Source organism: Palaemon carinicauda, chromosome 35, assembly GCF_036898095.1.
Source record: "Palaemon carinicauda isolate YSFRI2023 chromosome 35, ASM3689809v2, whole genome shotgun sequence".
Lineage (NCBI taxonomy): Eukaryota > Metazoa > Arthropoda > Malacostraca > Decapoda > Palaemonidae > Palaemon > Palaemon carinicauda.
In genome coordinates this window covers 69,341,044-69,363,080 of record NC_090759.1, presented here as the reverse complement: position 1 = coordinate 69,363,080, position 22,037 = coordinate 69,341,044, and the positions used below count along the sequence as shown (strand labels likewise).

Below are 22,037 nucleotides of genomic sequence, written 5' to 3'. Positions count from 1 at the left end.
AAACAAAATCACGCATGGGTAGCCAGATCATCTAGACACACTTTCCAACACTAAAAAAGCAAAAGTTTTACGACACTATTTCGCAATATCTTACGGAAAAATGACTTGGCAAAAAAATGAAAAAAAATTAAAAAGGGACACTCGCGGTAAAATGCCCGACATTCTAATATACGACATCTCAGATAAAAAAAAAGACATGCACGTGTTAGCCCAACCATCAAGGCACACTTTCTAACACATAAACATGAAAAAAAAATGAATAATATACGGCAATTCCTTACTACGTAGTAATTTTTACAAATATTGAAAAAAAAACAGAAATTGGTAACCGCAGTTAAATACCCAATATACCAATAACTACGTCGTATCTGACAAAAACAAAGTCATGCATGGGTAGCCAGATCATCTAGACACACTTTCCAACACTAAACAAGCAAAAGTTTTACGACACTATTTGGCAATATCTTACGGAAAAATGACTTGGCAAAAAAATGAAAAAGGGGCACTCGCGGTAAAATGGTCCTCGTGGTGATGAACGACATTTTAACTAAAAAAAAAAACATGCACATGGTAGCCAAACAATCCACCAAGACTTTCCACAACTGATAACCTATACAAGTTGCACCATTCTACGACAATTTCATAATACGTAATAACTTTGATAATTATGCAAACTACCTTAGAAGGGTAAACTCGGACGCGATCGACCCCGACGCGTCTCAGAAATCGGGGAAGGAGTACAGCTACAGCAATGCACATCTGGACACTACTAGAGCGTGTAGGGGAGACACCTCCTGCAGGTCGATCACCCAAAAATTCAGTCACTGGGGTGAGTCACGTGAGAAAAACCTGTTTTTTTTTTGACGCTCGGGGTCGCAAACGACCCATCGTACCTATCCAGGGTTAAAGTGAGTGCCTGCCGCGATCTACACAGGGATAACCGGGAATAATCATGCCCTCTATAAAGGCAGAGGGAGAGAGTATCGACTACCATTTTAGCTATAAAATGGTTGCATCTTCCACCCTTTCTTTAGCATTTATATACCTTCTGCTTTGTTTCAATAATGGCAAACAAAGCCAGTGTACAAAAATTCAACTGTAAATAAAAGATAAATAATTGATAGTCTTGTTACAGGCCATAACAATATGTGCATAATAGTGGCACCTGTCATTACCTACAGCTTTAACAAAATCATAGGCAGTTCCAGCTCCACTGAATGCATTCCATAATTTAAAGGAAGAAAGGTATATATACATGCAGGAACAAATGTAATATATTTTCATCAGCTATTCTCAAAAATTTTATAATCAATAGTTATCTGTGTGAACAAAATAATCAAACAATAAATATTGTATTAGAAAATAAATTGAGCAAATAACAAACTACAATTACCAAGGTAGCATTTCAATAATAATTATACCCTATTAAAGATGGAAAAAGTGAGAGTAAACTAAATTGGAAATAACAGAACTTTATATTTATCTAAATTTTAAGACATCCATTGGTTAATATGGCATTTAGAAATAAACAATCATATATTCATCAATTATAAAAATATACCCTATAGTCAATATGGCAGTCAATCCACCCACTGGCATTGACACATTTTTACGAGTATTTTTTATTCAGAAATCACTTGAGCCACACAAAAAGCTCTCAATAAATCACAATGTTCAATAAAAAAAAGTTGTCTTCTAATGTATGCATGCCACACATATTAGAAACACTGGTGCATAATTGTTTTCTTTAACAGCATATGTAAATCAGAAATAATTATTAATGTCTTTATTTTGTAACCCATTAATCATACTTTATATCCATTATACCAAAATTGCAACACTAGTATTCTCAAGTTCACCATGTGCCTTGTAGATCCTTGGATGTTTTTCAACCAATAATCTAAATTTATATGAAGAAGGTGAGGCAACAGAACTTGTGGGTCTGGAAGGAGGGTACTAACTAAGTAATAGATTTGCATGTAAGAAGAATTGCATTATAAAAGCTTTAATTTCAACCACAAACATGTATTTACCTGAATTGCAGTTTAGGAAGGTCAGGATGCAGAACAATTCTGTGATGAACTTTATGACTGTATGATTTGGTTATGAAATCAAGTCTCTTGATAGTTCCTAAATTTGCATAAAAAGAGATTTTTGGATTACTGTATACTTAACATCGACATGAAACACAGATCAAATGACATAAGTCTATGCAATAAATGAGATGAGATGTGAAGGAGGATGAATTTCAAAGTTCCTCCCCACCCCCTCCCCAGGCAACATCACACGCTGCAACTACCAGTTGAAACATGTACAGCATATGCATACCATTTATAAGTAATATCTCCAGAAAAAGAGCAAAAGGGACTGGCATTACAAAACTTACGTTTAAATCAGAATAACCTAAGTTATGTTTAAAGCATGCTCCAGCTTCTTGTACTTAGCTCTTACCTGTTCAGCTTCACTATCCCTCACATTATCACAATCTCTGAAGAATGCATGCTTAAGGCAAGTAGAGGTCATGTTGTTCTTTTAGCCTGTTGACACAGCCTAAAGGCCTCACTGCTATGGCTTATAGTACTAAGCAGGTAGAGCCTTAAACCACTCACTAGAATGTCCCCATCGCTAATAGAGAGGTTAGACAAAGAAAGGACGTCAAAAAGTTCTTTGATAGTTCCAGATACTGGTCATTTGAGTCTTGCTACGAAAGCATGAGCAAACAGCAATCCCCATAAGAGGTGTGATCTTCAGACATTATGGGTTTTGCCACCTCGCTTCAAAGATTAAAATGTCGGATAAAAAGGTTTTTCAATGTGAAATCAAGCAGAGAAACTTCCTAAAGGCTTTGTGAGAGAGAGAATTAGAATTAGGAGGGTTGAAAACCCTATAGATTAGTCTCTTTACAAAGTGTTGAGTAAGCACCTTGAACATCAAGACCCCATGTTGAACTATGTAATCAAAATTTTGTGATAGGGAATCTACATACTGTGTTGGTGGACAGGCAATTTTTTGTGCAGACTTACAATTGGATAACTGGCAATAATAAGTACATTGGAAATGATTGGACTGCCATCTCTTTAACCTGATAAATGGAACTGATTCAATTGGACCCAGATAGATGTTGATAGTAAAGTTTCTGTGGGATGTCAGATTGGATACTATGCAAAATTCCTTCTGAATCCTTACTGAATAACCTACTCAGGTATTTGGAATGAGATCTAAGGAAAGGCTGCTGCTTGAGAATTTTCATTCATACTTGAATACTGATCTACAAACCACTCCTAATGTTGCTACACAGTAACTTTAAGCATCATTGTTTGTTAGTTCAGAGACCATTCTATCAGTAGATATTTTCCCTGCTGTGACCATCTGTTATCCTGTATCTTTCTGGAACAAACCTTGGCACTGTGCTGACCCCAGTTGCTTCCACCCGCAAAAAGATCTTGCGCTGCAAGGAACCATTTTCTCCCGACACACTGTACTGAGTCAGGAATTACCACTATGTAGCCAGAGAATTTGGACTCTCCCAGAACCACTAGATCAAAGAACTTTGCATACCTTCAAATTCAGAAACCACTTTTAACAGTAGACCATGATTACCTCCTTCTAAGATAATCAGATATTACATTGCAATATGCTGGCTGCATTTACTTTAACCAGTATGAAAGATCCTGATCACCAACTGATTCAGGTCTTTTTAACGAATGTCACCCAAAATGTGCAGGTGTGCCTTTGTCATCAAATTGTCAGTTATCACAACTAGTCTTCTTGCTTGGATGCTGGTAGTATCAGTGAATCAATCTTCAAGTTCTTATAGCCCCATGGATTTCACTAGTAAAAACCACCACACACACACTTAAAACTTGGGATGAGGTATATACCTACAGGTTATATCTTCAGACATCAGCACTCACTGGATAATCTTCCCTTATTCTATCTTTTAGGAAGAGGGCTTGGGACTGATCATATGTGTACAGTATAAAGCTGATCTGTAAAACATGCAAGACTCCATAATAATTTGTCCCTTTCCTCTCTTGCTCATAAATGACCTGAAAACCCCATGGACTGGGAAGAACTAGTAAAGCTTCTACTAGAAAACGACTGGGGCACTGCTACCATCAAGTTCTCTTGAACAGTTCTTGCTCAATGAAGCTCTTCAAGGTGTAGCAATGGCACTGGCACTGTATTATCATAATGTCTCATTAGGAGTGAACACAGTCTCATTTAAAATCAGCGTGGCAGTAATTGAAAACGACATGTTTGCAGAACTTGTTACGGCAAAGCAAAATATTTGCTCACGGACTAATGAAAATTTTATTACAAATCTTTGCTTGTACACTGATTCTTGGTTACTCGCAAATATATGTACCTGATAGCTGGAAAGTTAAGTGATGTTACCCACAATTGCAAAATACCTGATATCAGAAATTGTTTTTCTAACTAAGAAAAGGCCAGAGTGAAAAAAGCTGGAATAAATGATAAATTAATTATTGAGAAGTGCTGTAACAACAATCTCTCAAAAACAAAAAAATTGGGAAAATATGCAAAAGAGCTTTTTGAACTCTAATTGTAATATTTATTTTACCTTAGATAGATAATTAAGAATCCACAAGGCACACGCATATTGAGACTTTTGTTCATCAAGCAAAATACTTGGTAATCTGGGACCATCAGAGGACCAAAATACAAGAATATAATTGTATGATTAAAGGGTTTTAATGAAACTTATTTTGTTTAATATCAATAATCACTTTCTGTCCAAACCTAAGTAGAAGATAGAAATTTTAAATCTTAATGGCAAAGCTTGCAAGTATCTTATGTCCAGTTTAAATAGACATTTACTGTTGTCAGTCTTGTTATCAGAATTCTAAGTTTCTCTAATTGACAAAATCACCATCTTCATTTTTATGTATATTAGCTGCCTTATTATAATTCAACATGCCACAACCATAATATAAACTACATTTGCACCATTATGCTTCCACTGACTTGGTCAATGAATGAATTAGGACAAGTGAAATATTTTGGAGGATATGAATTTCTTTAACATACACCCTCCCTGGAAAAAAAATATAAATGGGCTATAATGGATAACAAGGTTGGTTTTAACTTAATAGTTAAGTGTAGCACACTTTTCTTCATTATGCTTTCTGTCTGGAGTCCGTATCATCACTATATTATGTATAAAGGTACTGACAAGGAACTGTCTTGTGGTAGCACTGGAACTGTATCTCGGTACACAATACAGAGCTGACTTCACAAAATTTTACCGTTTCATGGGATTATGGAATGTTCTTGCTACAAAAATATTATACTCACCAAATTTACACTAGAAGAAAATCCACCCCTCCCCCAAGGTGAAGTAACTTCAGCCAATTATATCTCTTGTAAGTTTGATGGGAAAGGTTTCCACAACTAAATGATCATTATCGAATATGATCACGATGTTCAACTCAAATTCTGAAAAAAAAGACATCATAATGAGTTTACTTAAAGCTAATTCAAGTCAATAAATGAAAAAAAAAGAAATTCTAAATTCACTAAATGTTGAGTAAATTAAAATGTTATTACTAAGAGATCTAATGAATACTATTGTACAATATTTCAAGCAATGGATGAATAACTAAAATTCCGTAAATAAACTGCAAGGTTTAGCTTTTTATAACAAAAAATCAAAATTTCTATGAATTAAAACAAGCCCAAATGTAAATACAAGAAATGTACAAATAAAAATGAATTTACCAATCTTGAAGTTCGGGGCTGTTGTTGTCACACAAGTGAATAACCGAGGGAATATCATATACACAGGAATAGAAATACCTCTGCAAACATCACCATCTCCAATTTGTATGTTTTGAATCTCGGATGCTGTAAAGAAAACCATATAAGGTATGAGAATCTAAAATAAATAAAACTAGGTCATCTCGGATACCCCCAGTAAAAATGATTAAATTGTAGTATGGCAGCATTAGCTTTTTTCCTTCCCAACATTTCTGAAACATTCTGTAATCAAAGATAAAATAACATATCAAGATTCAAAATGCTGAGCACAAGTGAAAACTGATCTACATCACCACCATCTCATGGCTGCCATAATTTCAACAGAGCTGGCTTCCTCTGTTTGCTCAGCTGCCAATTTTACCTCCCAACACTTCCCTCCCAAGATGCTGATTGGCTTCATCGGCTCCATTGCTTGGCCTAAATTCCATACATCACATTTAACTCGCCCTTAATTTTGTCACTGAATCTACGCTGAACTTAAAATTGCCTTTTGGATATGAAAATAACATGGATATGATGACAAATCTCATTTTTAACACTTTTAAATGGTGTTATTCATCAAAACTGAAAGTTAAAGAAAAGAAAGTGACTTGCTAGTCATATAAATAAATATATGACACAGAGTGTAGGCCTACCATCCTTATCATAAATGCATGCTATCAACCCTACATTGTATTACTCAGTAAGCTGGTACTATAAAATGCTCCTTTAAATCTTAATTTCTTACTTTATTAAAAAATCAAAAAAATCACACAATACTGCACAATGAAAATCATGGTATTTCACATTATTATAAAACATTTACATGATACTGCACAAATAAAGCTACAGTATTTTACATTACTTCACATGGTGGTATTAGAAGAGTTGTCAGGCCCTAATTATATGACAAATTTGTAGATAATTTGTATTTTTCCTAACTATACAAGCCTTAGCTATTTAATAGAGGTTAATACTTTCGGCGTAGCTGAAATGACGAGCCATTAGATTTTAACGAGGGTTTACTACCCCACTGCTAGTTAGCGGGGGGTAGGGAGGGTAGCTTGCTAACCTCCCCCCCTCACACACCTGTGCTTGAGCTCACTTTGCTTGAGGTAGGACTTCAAGGGGGATAGGGCTGGCAGGCAAGTTTGATTAAATAGCTAAGGTTTGTATAGTTAGGAAAAATACAAATCATCTACGAATTTGTCATTTGTTCCGTAACTGACATACAAACCACGCTATTTAATAGGGGTGACTCACCCATTAGGAAGGGTGGAAAGTCACGGCCAGTAATGGCTTTTGGCTTTGCCCGGGGACTCAATATTTGAGTGTGTCAGCACTCAATAAGGAGTACCTGCACCTCGCTAGAACCTTGCTACTCAATGACTGCGGCCTACGTAAGCTGTGTGTGAAGGTATAATAAAGTGTGACTCGTCCTAGGAAGTTGACCTGTAGTCCTTTAGATGGAAACTTTAGGCTAGGACTCTCCCAATACCACCTTGTCAGGGTATGGGGACGTGACAGTATTAGCTTAATACTAGGAACACAAGGAAACATGGTTTACCTGCAGTGGTTTGAGGTCAGCTGTGCAGAGAACCCAGAATGCTGCTTTCCCCAAGAGAGGGGAAGATGAAGAAAAGAATAAGGTCCAGACAAACCTTTTCATTCATGCAAACTAAGACCGGGTAACAATGCCCTCAACCTTCTGCTACTTGTCCACTAAGGAGCCTGAGGTTTTAAACCAGCTGTTGTGCAGCCACCACAGGGCCAATAGAAAACGTATCGAGCCTCCTGTGGGTAACGTCTTGCAGGTAGTGGGCTGTGAAGGTCGTCTGACGCTTCCACACCCCAGCTTGAAGAACCTGCGTCACTAAGAAATTTCTCTTCAAGGCCAGGGACGTAGCTACGCCCCTGACATCATGTGCTCTAGGGCGACGTGACAGAGGAGGGTCTGGATTCAGGGACAGATGAATCACCCTACAAATCCATGCCGAGATGGTGTTCTTGGTAACCCTCCTCTTAGTCCTCCCAGTGCTCACAAATAATGCCTGCACCTGGGGACGGACTGCAGCCGTTCTTTTGAGATATAGCCTCAGACTCCTTACTGGGCACAGTAGGAGATGGTCAGGGCCATCTGTTACAGAACAAAGACTCGAAATCTGGAAGGAGTCGAACCGAGGGTCCGGAACCCCCGGATTCTGAGTCTTAGCAATAAACTCAGGGACGAATTTGAACGTTACCTCCCCCCATCCCCTTGAATGGGCGATGTCATAAGAGAGACTATGAAGTTCACCGACTCGCTTGGCCGAGGCCAAAGCTAGTAGGAACACCGTCTTCCAAGTTAGGTGGCGATCTGAAGCCTGGCGTAATGCTTCATAGGGAGGTCTCTTAAGAGACCTGAGAACTCGAACAATGTTCCATGGAGGTGGTCTCACTTCCGACTGAGGGCAGGTAAGTTCATAACTTCGTATGAGTAGGGAAAGTTCCAGCGAGGAGGAAATGTCCATTCCTTTGAGCCTGAAGGCTAGACTTAAGGCTGAGCGATAGACTTTCACCGCCAAGACTGAAAGGCGCATTTCTTTCCGCAAATACACGAGGAACTCGGCTATTGCTGGAATAGTGGCATCGAGTGGAGAGATACCCCTTCCACAACACCAACCACAGAAGACTTTCCACTTTGCCTGGTAGACAGATGCGGATGACTTTCGCAGATGTCCAGACATCCTAATCGCAACTTGTTGCGAAAATCCTCTCTCAGCGAGGAGATGCTGGATAGTCTCCAGGCGTGAAGTTGTAGCGAAGCTACGGCTTTGTGGAAGATGTTGGCATGTGGTTGTCTGAGTACTGTAGCTCATGTCGCGGAGGGAGTTCTCTCGGGAGTTCCGTTAGGAGTTACAAAAGGTCCGGAAACCATTCTGCGTGATGCCATAGCGGAGTTACGAGGGTCATTGAAAGATTTACCGATATTCTGGTCTTGTTAAGCACCCGCCTCATCAGACAGAACGGGGGAAAGGCGTACATGTCGATGTTGTCCCACCGTTGTTGGAAGGCATCTTGCCAGAGTGCCTTGGGATCTGGGACTGGGGAGCAGTACAGCGGAAGCTTGAAGTTCAACGCTGTCGCGAACAGATCCACAGTCGGGGACCGCCACAAAGTCAGGACTTTGTTGGCTACTAAATGATCCAAAGACCACTCGGTACTCACTATCTGAGACGCTCTGCTCAGATTGTCGGCGAGCACATTCCTCTTGCCTGGAATGAAACGTGCCGATAGTGGAATCGAGTGGACTTCGGTACATCTCAGTATCTCTACTTTGAGATGGGATAGCTGCTTCGAAAAGATACCTTAAAGGCTTGTTGATGTAAGCCACTACTGTGGAGTTGTCGCTCATCACCACCACAGAGTGACCCACCAGGTATTGTTGGAACTGTTGAAGGGCCAGGAAGACGGCCTTCATCTCTAGCAGATTTATATGGAGGCAATTTTCTAATTCTGACCACAGGCCTGAAGTCCTGTGGTGCAGAACGTGGGCCCCCACCCTTTATTTGAGGCGTCTGAAAACAGCATCAAATCCAGGGGGAGGACGAGAAGATCCACTCCTCTTCGTAGGTTCTCGTCTGTCACCCACCACTGGAGGTCTGTCTGTTCCGCAGGTCCCATAGGGATCATGACGTCCGGGGAATCGTAACCTTGATTCCACCGGGACTTGAGTCGCCACTGGAGGTATATCATCCTGAGGCGACCGTTGGGAACTAGACGAGCCAAAGATGAGAGGTGACCGAGGAGACGTAACCACAATTGAGCTGGAAGTTCTTCTCGTCTGAAGAAAGGGCTTGCGACCCTCCTCAGCCTTGCTATCCTGTCATCTGATGGGAAGGATTTGTGGAGATTGGTGTCTATGATCATGCCTAGGTATACCAGTCTTTGAGTGGGAAGCAGAGAGGACTTCTCGAGATTTACCATGATTCCAAGATACTGGCAAAGTCCCAGAAGTTTGTCTCGGTGTTGAAGAAGGGATGATTCCGAGTCTGCTAGGATCAGGCAGTCGTCCAGATAAGGGAGGAGACGGACGCCGATCCTGTGTGCCCACGACGATATTAGGGAGAACACTCTGGTGAAAACCTGTGGTGCTGTGGAGAGACCGAAACACAGCACCTTGAACTGGTAAACCTTGTTGTCTAGGCTGAATCTCAAGTACTTCCTTCAAGACGGATGGACTGGGATCTGGAAGTACGCGTCCTTCAGATCCAGTGTACACATGAAGTCTTGCGGTCTCACTGCAAGTCTGACTGTGTCTGCGGTCTCCATGCTGAATGGAGTTTGCTTGACAAACTTGTTCAGAGCCGAGAGGTCGATGACTGGTTTCCAGCCTCCAGACGCCTTCTTTAAAAGAAAGAGTCGACTGAAGAAGCCTGGAGACCCGTCGAGGACCACTTGGAGAGCACCCTGCTTCAACATGGTCTGGACTTCTGCCCGAAGGGCTTGACCCCTTGCTGATCCCATAGCAAGGGAGCTCAACGACACTGGATTCGTCGTCAGGGGAGGTAGAGATGTTGTGAACGGTACGCGATATCCCTGACTGATTACGGAAATCGTCCAGGAATCGGCCCTGAGTTGCCGCCACCTGTCTGCGCAACTTTGTAGGCATCCCCCCACTGGTGCATATGCAGGGGGACTGCCAATCCTAGCGTTTGCGGCCTCGGCCGCTCCCTCTAGGATTCTTCCCTCCCCTGGAGGACTTCTTGCTTTTCTTGTCCTTGACAGGAAAGGGCTTTGACACCACCGTCTTTGCAGCCGGTTGCCCGTTTCGTGGTCTTGGTAGGGCGTGGCTGCTGGGGTGCTGGAGGTTTATAGGGCTTAGATGTCAAATCCCTAAGTAGGAGGGAGTCTTGGTGGGACTTCCTCCACCTCTCACCGGACTGTTCCACGTCCCTAGGGTCAAACAGGTTCGTTCCCATCACGGAAGAATGTCTGAGCCTGCTGATCTCGGTGTTGGGGACCTTTTGATGGAACCTCTCAGACACCGCATCCCGACGTTTCATGATGGTGTTAGCCCACAAGTTTGAGACTTGGTGGGGCAGAAACTCGATCGTGCGAGTGCCCGAGAGTAAGAAGGTCTCCATAGCTTTCCTGGTACATTCTTTGGATAAATCCTCCGAACATATCAGGATACCTAAGGTCCCTAGCCAGATATCCAACCACGAAGTGACCTGCATGGCACACTTCGCCACCTTCTCCTGGCTAAGGAATGAATGAATGAATGATTTAAAGTTTTCAGGCATCCTGACATCTAAGGTCATTGACGCTGGTAATATTCAATTTATGTATACAAAAGTAAAAAATGAAATAAAATAAAAATTAAAGAGTATTCAATTAAAATCATAAAAATTGAATGTCATAAAAGTTAGATATTTTTCAGAAGACCTGCTTCTGAAAGAAATCTAAAAATGCCACTTGGGCGTGGGCGCGAGTGGGTGACTGCGCGCGAATGCGTGCTGGCGAGGGGTGGCGCGCAGGTGAAGATCGACGGCGCGTTGGCGAGCGCTGACAAGTAGGGAAGATCGGAAGATCGTGGGCGCGCAGGAGATCGTTGGCGTGCAGGCGAGCGCTGGCGCGCAGGCGAGCGCTGGTACGTTGGTGAGCGCTGGCGCGCAGGAGAACGATGATGTGCATGGCGCGCAGGTTGAAGGCGCGCAGTGGCGCGCTGGCAATCAGGGGAGCGCTGGCGCACAGGTGAGCACTGACGCGCTTTAGCAGGAACATTTGCCAAAGGTGAGCGCTGGCGCGCAGGTGAGCAATGACGCGCTTTATCAGGATTGTTGGCAGCAGGTGCGCGCTGGCGCGTAAGGGACGTATGCGCCAATTTGCGTATACGCCCTTGTTGCCCCGAAGGGACCGTTGCCTGTTTCACAAAAACACGATTGGTAGGCGCCCACAGCACATCAGCAGCCAGGAACGGCGACGGCAGATCAGCAGGTCTGACGGGTGGAAGGTCGGCGTGTCCTTTATAAGGATGACCTTCCACCGAAGGGGATCGCGAACGATCCGCAGAGAGGTCCAGGGTTTTAGCAGGAACAGTCAGAGATCGATGACGAGACTCCTCTGCGTCGGACTGCAACGGTGACGTTGAACCGAAGAGGCGCCTCCTCACACCCTTGTGAGGTGAAGGAAGTCCTCTCCGGCGAAGAGCAAGGTGAGCTTTAAGCCGTATGCGCCCTCTGGGGGCCGTTGGGTCAGCGAGCTGACCGTCAGCAGTCCTCCGAAGAGGAGTCTCTGTGAGTGAACTCCCCCGAGGTTGAGAATCACCGGCAGGAGAGACCGTTGGACCTAGTTCCTCCCTCGAAGGTTGAGCAGAGGGAGAAACTAAGCCTTCAGCTACAGCAGGTTGAGCAGTTGCAGAGGTCGAAGATACTGCATCGGAAGCCTCTGCCACCACAACGTCGACGCTAGACAGAGGATCAACCTCTGCCAAAGTCGGCAATTGCTTGACAGCGGCACCCAACCGGATCATGTCAAACAAGGCTTCCTTGGAGGGCGAACCTTCGAGCCCCAAGGAAGACCAAAGCTGGAATAAATCATTAGTACTCACATTAATATTTAATTCCTCCCCCGGGGGAGGAGGTGGAGCTACCTCGTTAGGGGAGGCAACGCTATCTCCCGAACCCCGAGGTCGGGAAACAGAACCATGGCCTACGCTACCACTCGATGGTCTCCCGGAGGAAATCGATCGAGCGGGAGCTTCGGAGGAGGTTTGGGCAACGGAAGAAGAGTCCTTGGGATTTTCTCTTTTCAAAGAACATTTGAAGGAGAAATATCCCGCCTGGACTTCTTCCATCGCCGAGAAAACCTCTCCCACTGGGAGGTAGACCACTCCCTACACTCACCACACTTATTAGTTCTATCACACCGTTAGCCCTTACAATAAGAACAAAGGGTGTGAGGGTCCGTCTCGACCGCCGACATAAACGTACCACAAGGGCAGTTGGGTAATCCAGGACACTTACGCATGATATCAGAGGCCAACTTCACAAACACACCTGTAGGAGAGAAAGCAAAAAGGCATTAATGGCTGTCAGAGAGGCGAGGGTGAAAGCGGACACGTCCGACTACCACCCGAGCCGAGAGCAAAGTGAGCTCAAGCACAGGTGTGTGAGAGTGGGGGGGGTGGGGGTAGCAAGCTACCCTCCCTACCCCCGCTAGTTAACCCCCGTTAAGATCTAATGGCTCGTCATTTCAGCTATGCCGAAAGTAATAACCCCTATTAAATAGCCTGGTTTGTATGTCGGTTATGGAACAAATAGAAGTTTACGTGTGAAAATAAATAACAAAGGCACAATAAAAATAAAGGGAATTGAAATTGCCAGATGCATATTAAAATTGCAAGGAAAATATTCTTAATAAGCATTATACTACAGGAGTGGGTAAGCTGCAGCCTTCACGGGGTTCTTTGTGGCCTGCAGAAGCCTGCAGCTATTTTGGACAAAAATTAGTGATCAGTTGAGAACTTTGACTGAAGAATTTGAAAAATTGTTTGAGGATTTTGAACATATTGAGATTAAATTCTACTTATTTAGTTCTCCTTTCTTTGCTTAAGAAAATGCAGCACCTGATGAATTACAGCTTGAATTGATAGATATGTAAGCTGATCATTCATCAAAAGAAATGTTTAACTCCCTACCATAGTAGAGTTTTACAAGTCACTTTATGTTCAATTTTGCTCCCAAATTATTCTCTATTTTTTATTCCACTTACAAGCAGAGTTTTTCATGTATGAGGATAATTCTAACAGGTCCATGGTGTCGGACACAATCTAAATTGAGTGATGAGAGTTTCAATCAGCAACCTTGTGCCAGACTTTAAAAGAATTTTAAAGCAAAATTGTGACCACAAACATTTTCCCCATTAAATTGCCTGTGTTGGATTATGAATTTGTTTGTTTTTATTAACCCTGTTGTATTTTAAAAAGGGGCACCCCCTTGATGTTTCATGGCCCACTGATAAGGCTCTTGCTATGAAAGGTTTGCACACCTCTGATATACACTATACAGTATTACTGAACTTTTTATTGCTACACCTCAATGAATAAACTTCCTAAAGTAAATGTCATAAAAAAAAATGTTAGCCACCATTGGATTCTCAATTTCTATTTCTCTCAGGACCTGAAATTGACATTTTAGTAATGTATTTACCTTCTCTTGAGCTCATTTCAGCCGACCCACAAGTTTCAACCCGGACAAGTTGGAGTTCTATGCTACTTATTCCTCTTTCACATTCACAGACAGTAAGCTATGAAATCAAAGGGAAGATTTGTACTATAATTAAAAGGTAACGTAAAAATCACATTGTTAATAAATATTTCACCTCTGAAAAAATTAATTTTATAATAGTTCTTCATTACAGTACTGTATTATTAAAAAACAGAGGGCTCTATTGTACTGTGCTCACAAGTCTATGACATCATGGGGAAAAAATTTATTATTCACCAAATTAAAAACATTCTAAGCATACATTAAAACTAGGAAAATATATTCAAGTGGAATACTGTAAAAAATGAAAGGAAGTTTAAAATCAAGATTACTTACTTCACCAGTTAATGGCTTTGAGAGACAAAATATATCAGAATCTAGATGACCCCTTACAACAAAATGAGGAATACGAGCACGGTCTCGAACATTCTGCAAAGTCTCCGGACGAATTTCAAAAGTAACTGGTTTACTTGTCAGAGATCCTGAAAGTTTGGGCTAGAGGGGAAATAAGAAAATATGCTGTATTTAGATGTTTCACAGGAAATGAATAATTGTCCAAATATCAATGGCTTTTATTCTTATATTTCTACTGCAATATACATTCTTTTTGTGCTTCAGAAAATTTAATTAAGCACCAGGAAGAAAACAATGAGTCAAGAATTATTTGATATATTTTCTAATCTAAAGGTTAAAAACTAATGGCTTATGAGTCGGAATTATTTTGATGCTTGCAACATTTTTCTTTGCAAAGAACTTATATTTACAGTTATCAAAACCTCTAATCGTGAGTGTTAAAATACTGTAGTAAGTTGCTGTACTTTGTACACAGAGAATCACACTTCAAAATCAATGGAATTTATTTCATGAAGTAGTTATAACATACTGTACAACTTAAAACTTTAAACTTTACATACCTTATGTTCTACAATAAATTCCAGAGCTTTTGTAACATCCTTCGCAAGCAAACTTCGTTTGATGTCACATCGAAGCGAGTACTGTACTGTTACATAAACTCCATGATAAGTTTCATACAATGTTTTTGTGCCACGTGCCTTCAGAGGGAGCTCAAATGGAATCTCAGTTTGACCTGACGGAATTTTTCCTGATTTTGACACTTCAATGACGTTACTAACGAGAGATATTGGCTGAAAAAAAGAAATAAATCATGAAAGCAGTTAAGTGGCAATAAACCCTCCCAACTTCCTAATTGAAATGCTGTATAAAACATATATCATCTTCAATAATCATAATTTCTAGGATTATTTTCTTTATACTCTCAATGTCAGCCAGCCTCTATATCAAAAAATATATCTAATCTAAATTTGTCTCTTAGAAACCAAAAACTATAACTAACAAAGTTTTGAGGTGAGAATAAAGGGGTTTTTCAATGAACGCAGTTGAAAGACTAAATAACGAGTTATCCATTGCTCAGGCAGCCATAAAAAGTAAGTCTCAGGAAATCACCAGGTGCAAACCAATTGCATTCCCTTCTTGTCACCTTTAAAGCAAAGTAACTCTGTGGTGGCCGATGTGGTAACATCCCTGACTGGTGAATGCCAGACTTGGGCTTGAGTCCCGCTCAAACTCGTTAGTTTCTTTGGCCACTACAACCTCACCATCCTTATGAACTAAGGACTGGGGGGGGGGAGCATATAGGTCTATCTGCTGAGTCATTAGCAGCCATTGCCTGGCCCTCCTTGGGCACTGATATTATGTATATAAGGCCAGTCTCTAGGGCATTGTCCTCCTTGATAGGGCATGTAATTGTCCCTTGCCTCTGCCATTCATGAGCGGCCTTTAATCCTTTGTTTTTTAATTTAGCTTGAGCTCACATCAGCTTTGGTTGCAGATAACTTTACTGTATTGCAAAGACTGAATACATAGCTTCAGAGTATACAAACTTCTCTTAATCTTCAAAATTTCTACAAAATTTCTTCAACTAGCAAATAAATTCATTGCATTGTCAATACAGTAACTTCCCTAAAGAAGTGGAAACCTATTTGAAAAAAAAGTAAAGCAAGGTTAAATTATTTCTAAAATATCACAAATTTTAAGTAATTTGTATTTTTCCTAACAGTACTTACTTCGAACTACTTTCTTAGGAGTATCTGGGATCTCCTCCCATCCGACCAGAGTTTTGTGTAGTTTACCCTATACCCGTTTTTTATGAGGGATAACCTCAGGTGGAGTGATACGCGCCCTGAGGCTAACCCCGGGTCAGAGAGCATGCTTGCTCAGGTCTCGACCTCCAGTAAGTTCTTGGTAGCTTAGGTCTATAAGAATTCCAGAAGGCACTCGGGGAAGGCAGGGCGGGCCATTACCCGAAAGTAGTTCGAGGTAAGTACTGTTAGGAAAAATACAAATTACTTAAAATTTGAGATTTGTTCCAACACGGAGTACTTACTTCAAACTACTTTCTTAGGAGACTTATACTTTAGGAGGTGGTAGTGGCCTTTTAAACTTCTGAGACCGTGCTGAGATATATCCAAAGACCTAGATATGAGGCTAGATCGTGTTGACCCCAAAGAAAAGCGAGAAAAGAGGAAACTACACAAAAAACTCATCTTTGTGTCTAAGTAACTCACCTCTGCAAGAAATCCTAGGAGACATGTCCTTCCAATGTTGGGGTACTTGTAGCCGGCTCAGGGTCCTATCTGAGACCATTTGAAGCTGAAATAGGGGGAGGAAGAACAAGGGGGATTAAGGAAATGACGGTACCTATCAAGAACCCGTCCAGGGATTTTCTTGAATGGTCTTTCAAGTAGTGAGCAGTGAAGGTAGACTGGTTAGCCCAGGTGTCTGCTCTCAGGATCTGGCCCACTGCCATATTCTTCTCGAAAGCTAACGTAGTAGTAAGTCCCCTAATGTCGTGGGGTCTGGGTTTTCCCGGCAGGGGGATACCTGCCTTACTGTAGGCCCTGATAATCACCTGCCGCAGCCAGAAGGAGATAGTGTTCTTCACTAGGCCTGTGGAAACAAGAAGACTTTTGATCTTGGGCCGAAGTCTGGCTGTCCTCTCTAAGTATTTCCTTACCGCCCTGACAGGGCACAGACGCAAGTCCCTCGAGTTGTCCGAGCGAGGGATTGCTGTTACTGAGAACCCCTCAAACCTGGGATCCCACACGGCCGGATTCTGGGTCTTCGCTACGAAGGATGGCACGAACCTGAAGGTAACCTCCCGCCAACCCTTCGAGTGAGCGACTTCGTAGGACAGTCCATGAATCTCCCCCACTCGTTTAGCCGAAGCTAATGCCAATAGGAAAACTGTCTTGAGGGTGAGATCCTTGTCCACGATGTCCTTTAGGGGTTCAAAGGGAGGTTCTGACAGCATCTTCAGGACCCTGGCCACATCCCACTGTGGCACCCTAACGGCTTGCGGGGGACACGATTGCTCGAAACTCTTAATGAGCATCGAGAGATGTCTGGAGGTTCCCAGGTCGATGCCCTTCAGGAGGAAGACTTGGCCCAGAGCAGCTCGTACTCCCTTGATGGCCGGGATGGACATGTTGACCACGTCCCTGAGATAAACTAGGAAGTCCGCTATCTCCGGGATGGAGGCCCTCAGGGGCTTGATGTTCTTAGAGGCGCACCATTTAGTAAAGGTGGCCCACTTTGCCTGGTAGACCGCTGCCGATGATCGCCTCAGGTAACTTGACATCCTTGCTGCCGTCCTCGACGAATAGCCTTCTTTCCTCAGGAGACGCTCGATAACCTCCACGCGTGAAGGCGGAGGGACCGAGGGTTCTCGTGAAACCTTTGAAAATGTGGTTGCCGGAGAAGGTCTGGCCTGTCCGGAAGGGGCCAAGGTGGAAGTTGTGCCAGTTCTTTTAGATCCACGAACCATTCTCTCTCCGGCCACACGGGCGCTACTAAAGTCATCTACAGGTTGTCCACCCTCCTTACTCTGTTGAGGACCTGTCTGAGCATCCCGAAGGGGGGGAAGGCGTAAGTGTCGAGGTTGTCCCAAAGGTGCTGGAAGGCGTCCTCGAACGCCGCTCTTGGGTCTGGCACAGGAGAATAAAACACAGGGAGCTGTGCGTTCAACTTCGTTGTGACGAGGTCCATCACTGGCGATCCCCATTTTTGAATGATGGTTTTGGCTACTTCTGGGTGCAGGGACCATTCGGATCCTACTACATGTCCCATCCTGCTGAGGCCGTCGGCTAGGACGTTCCTTTTTCACGGAATGAACCTTGCTGAGATTCTGATCTGTTCTACTTCGGCCCATTCAATTTTAGTCCTCCTTGTTTCTTTATGTAGGCCACCACCGTGGCGTTGTCGCACATCAGAGCCACGGTGTTCCCCCGGAGTAGATGGACGAACTCCAGGCACGCCCTTCGTGCTGCCCGATAACACGTTTATGTGCTGGGCCTTCTCCTCGTCCGTCCAGCTCCCTCTTGCTGACCTTCCGAGGAGATGGGCACCCCACCCCTCCTTTGATGCGTCCGTGAACAGGAGCATCTCCGGAGGGTCGGCTGCAAAGGGCATTCCCTTGAGGGTGTTCGACCTGTCGCACCACCACTCTAGGACCTCTTTCGTCTCCGGGAAAACCGGAATCACCTTGTGGGGGGAGTCCCACTGATTCCAGCTCTCCTTTAGACTCCACTGGACCTCCCTGAGCTTCAGCCTGCCCTGGGGGACCAGTTTCTCTAATGACACAAGGTGGCCTATTAGCCTCTGCCAGTCCTTCGCTCTCCTGGGCTGGCCCGACATGAAGGGACGGAGGACCTGGTCTAAGTTGTCTCGTCTCTCCGCGGAGGGGAAGGCTCTCGCCAACCGGGAGTCCAAGACCATTCCGAGGTAGGTCATCCTGGTGGAGGGTATCAACTGGGACTTCTTCAGGTTGATGATGATACCCAGGACGTTGCAGAACCGCAGAAGCTGTGTGCCTTGCTCCCTCAGTACTTCCTCTGAGGCTGAAAGTAACAACCAGTCGTCCAGGTACCGAATCAGGCGAATGCCCTGTTCGTGTGCCCAGGCTGAGACCGTCGTAAAGACCCTCGTGAAGACCTGAGGGGCTGTGGACAGCCCGAAGCAGAGGGTCTTGAACTGCAACGTTTGGGTACCCCATTTTACCCGTAGGTACTTCCTGCTGGAGGGGTGAACTGGAATTTGGAAGTAGAGATCCTTGAGATCTACTGACATCATGAAGTCCCCTTCCCTCAAGGACACTAAGACCAACTTCAGAGAGTCCATCTTGAAGTCGGTCTTGCAAACGAACTTATTGAGGGCTGAGAGGTCTATGAACGGTCTCCAGCCCCCCTGTCGCTTTCTCCACCAGGAAAAGCCTGCTGTAGAACCCCGGACCTGGGTCCTTGACTGGTTCGATCGCTCCTTTCGCCAGCATCGCTGAGACTTCCTCCTGCAGGGCTGTCTTTTTCAAGGGGTCCTTGGGGGCTAGCCACTCTGCCCGCTGATCTGGCATCAGAGGTAGGGGGTATGCTAAGAAGGGTAACCTGTACCCTTCCTTCAGGACTGCCACGGTCCACGGGTCTGCTCCGTGGTCTTTCCATGCTTGTCAAGAGTGTTTGAGGCATCCCCCCACCTGAGGCTTCGGCAGGAGAAGGGGGCCTGCTTCCCTATCTTCTCCTAGAGGCGCAGCCTGAACGCCCTCTTCTGGACACTGCGTAGTAAGGTCTATAGGAGAATTGAGCTGAGGCTGCTCCCCTACGGAAAGGCGACTATGACCAGGCCATAGTAAGGGTGTCTCTCCTGGGCTGGCTAGGTGAAGCCCGAGGAAGGAGAGGAACACCGGAGGTAGACCTTCTGTGTGCAGGTCTCCTCACTGGAGGGGGTCTGGAATCGCCCGGATCCTTGAGTTTCCTGACCCTTTCAATTGACTCCTCAGCTGCCTTCAGGGGGAAAATCGAGTCGTCCCACAGGGTTAGGCTTCTCAGGGACCTTGCTTCTCTGTCAAGAAGCCGTCTAGTAATCTTGTTGAGGACCATGTTCCTCCTCCGTAGGACCCAGTTGGCAGCCTGCGCTAGGGACTGGTAAGACAGAAACTTCAGGGCCTTACCTCCCGAGCTAATCAGCTCCTTGAGTAAGGCCTGATTCTCTGGAACTGTGAGGTCGTACGAGGCCTGGACGCCCACTAGGGTGGAGGCCCACCAATCCAGCCAGGAGGAGACATTCACGAGGTCCTTCGCTATTTCCTCCATCATGGTGGCTTCTGATGGAGAAAAGCAGATTGGTGCTGTAGAGGCCCTCTCTTCCACCGCTCCCTGACCTAAAACGGCGAGTACAAGCGCCAGCACGATGGCCCTCCGGGAGGTAAAACTTGCTCTGGGACTTCAGGCCCTGGAGCAGTTTGGAGGAACTCTGGTTCTTGGGAGCCTCGGCGTGGTTGGCCACAATCTTGTCCACGTGGGCTCTACCTAGCTTCACATCCCTGGCTAACGGTAGTGCTAGGGAGGGTCTCTGCTGGACGGGGGCATCCACAAGTCTGTTGAGACAGGATCACCAGAATTCCTCGGAGGAGGGCTCGGGCTCGTCCAGCCTGTGGTGTCTCCGAATGAGCCCTATCACCCTTCGATAGGCTGACACCTCCGCTGCTGAACCCTCCCCTTGGTCGTCTAGCTCCTCCGTAGGACGTACTGATGCTTGAGACAGGGCTCCTCCGGCAGAGGTCTTCGTACGGGGAGAAGACAAGGCCTTGGCACTCTCCATCTCCTGGGGTTCTGGCCGAAGGACGGGCATAGCCATCGAGACGGAGGCCTACGTCCTCGGTCTATCCTTCCTCACGGAAGTCCATGTATCTGCGGGTCTGCTCGACGAGGGGAGCCGTATCTCACGATCCTGATGGCTCAGGGGCGCCTTGGAGGTCAGGACGCGGCTGCCAGACCGAAGGGGTGACTTTCTCCGCAGGGCGGATGGAGTCGGAACCTTCGCGGACTTATGCCTGTCTGCTGGGACCTGGAATGACGACTCCCTCCGTCGGTCGAATCTGCCACCGGACGAGTATCTCTCCGGAGAATGGGCTCTAGGGTGCCAACTTGAAGAGCCCGGAACTGCTGCCAACTCTAAAAGTCTGCTGCGAGGGATGACTACCCACTCTTCGTCCGGGGAGCCACTTCTTCTCCATTTCCTTCTGGGGGATCCGGAACGCGTACTCCGGTGGCGAGACCTGGAGCGGGAGCGAGAACGCGAGTGTTTCCTGCGGGACTTCTCCCGACGTCTTCTGAGTTTCCTCCGGGCTTCGTCCTCCGAGGAGCAGGAAAACGCCTCGACTGAAGAGCCCGACGAATTGTAGACTCGTTTAGGCGGGCCCGACTCACGCGGTGACGTAGGAGGGTTCCCTCGACGCTCGATGGACGACGGGGCCTGCAAGAAGACATCCGGAAACGTAGCAGATGGCGTTGGAGGGGAGCGTAGACGCTCTTCAGTGGGGGACCAGGTACCGAAGCCTTCTTCCATTCTCAGCGGGGACCTGAAGGGCGTCTTCGGGGGTACCCACGCGAGGGGGTCTGATGGCAGCGAGTGTTCTTTCTCGGCGGCACCCTCAGCTGCAGATGTTCCTGAAAAACAAGCCCAAGAGGCTGGAGAAGAGTTAGGAACATTTTTCCCCCACATAGGGTCATCAGAGGAGACGTGCCCTGCTTGCACCAGGACTCCGTCCCCAACACACTCCCGTCCCTCCCTCAGGCCCCTCACTTGCCTGGAAAGACGCCACAACCCCACTATCCTGCAGATCAAACTCCTGGGGAAAGGCCACGGGCCTCTTCCCCGCAACGGACTTACCTTGTCCCCTACTCTGGGTAGGGGAGGGTGGCAGGGACGCTCGGTCCAACGACACGCCTGGCGAAGCACGGGGAGAAGAGATGCTCGGCTTCTTAGGTGACTTCTTCATCGCCTTCTTCTTCTTGGTGCCGTAACGCACCCACTGCACCTCGTTCCAGGACACGCACTCCGGACACGTGGCAGTAGGGGAACACACACTGCCCTTACACGACGAACACAAGGAGTGCTGGTCTACTTCAGGTTTCGACAGGAACACACCACACGATTTACCGGCCATAGGACCAGGAC

General features: G+C 45.3%; 1 protein-coding gene across 2 annotated transcripts in view; it reads right to left on the bottom strand.

Moving 5' to 3' along the window:
• Window positions 1-1,456: 1,456 nt before the first annotated feature.
• The window catches only part of LOC137627846 (vacuolar protein sorting-associated protein 26C-like), a 44,684-nt gene continuing 24,103 nt past the window's right edge, over window positions 1,457-22,037 (bottom strand). The window contains exons 3-8 of one of the 2 annotated variants that reach the window (XM_068359260.1): window positions 14,924-15,154; window positions 14,346-14,504; window positions 13,953-14,049; window positions 5,743-5,868; window positions 5,320-5,460; window positions 1,457-1,942 (exon numbers count right to left, since the gene is read on the bottom strand). In XM_068359260.1, the coding sequence (XP_068215361.1) occupies window positions 5,369-5,460; window positions 5,743-5,868; window positions 13,953-14,049; window positions 14,346-14,504; window positions 14,924-15,154 (705 nt within the window). In that variant the 3' untranslated portion in view covers window positions 1,457-1,942; window positions 5,320-5,368. Of the gene's footprint in view, window positions 5,461-5,742; window positions 5,869-13,952; window positions 14,050-14,345; window positions 14,505-14,923; window positions 15,155-22,037 lie in introns of both variants that reach the window. The other variant, XM_068359259.1, reaches the window with a different exon arrangement.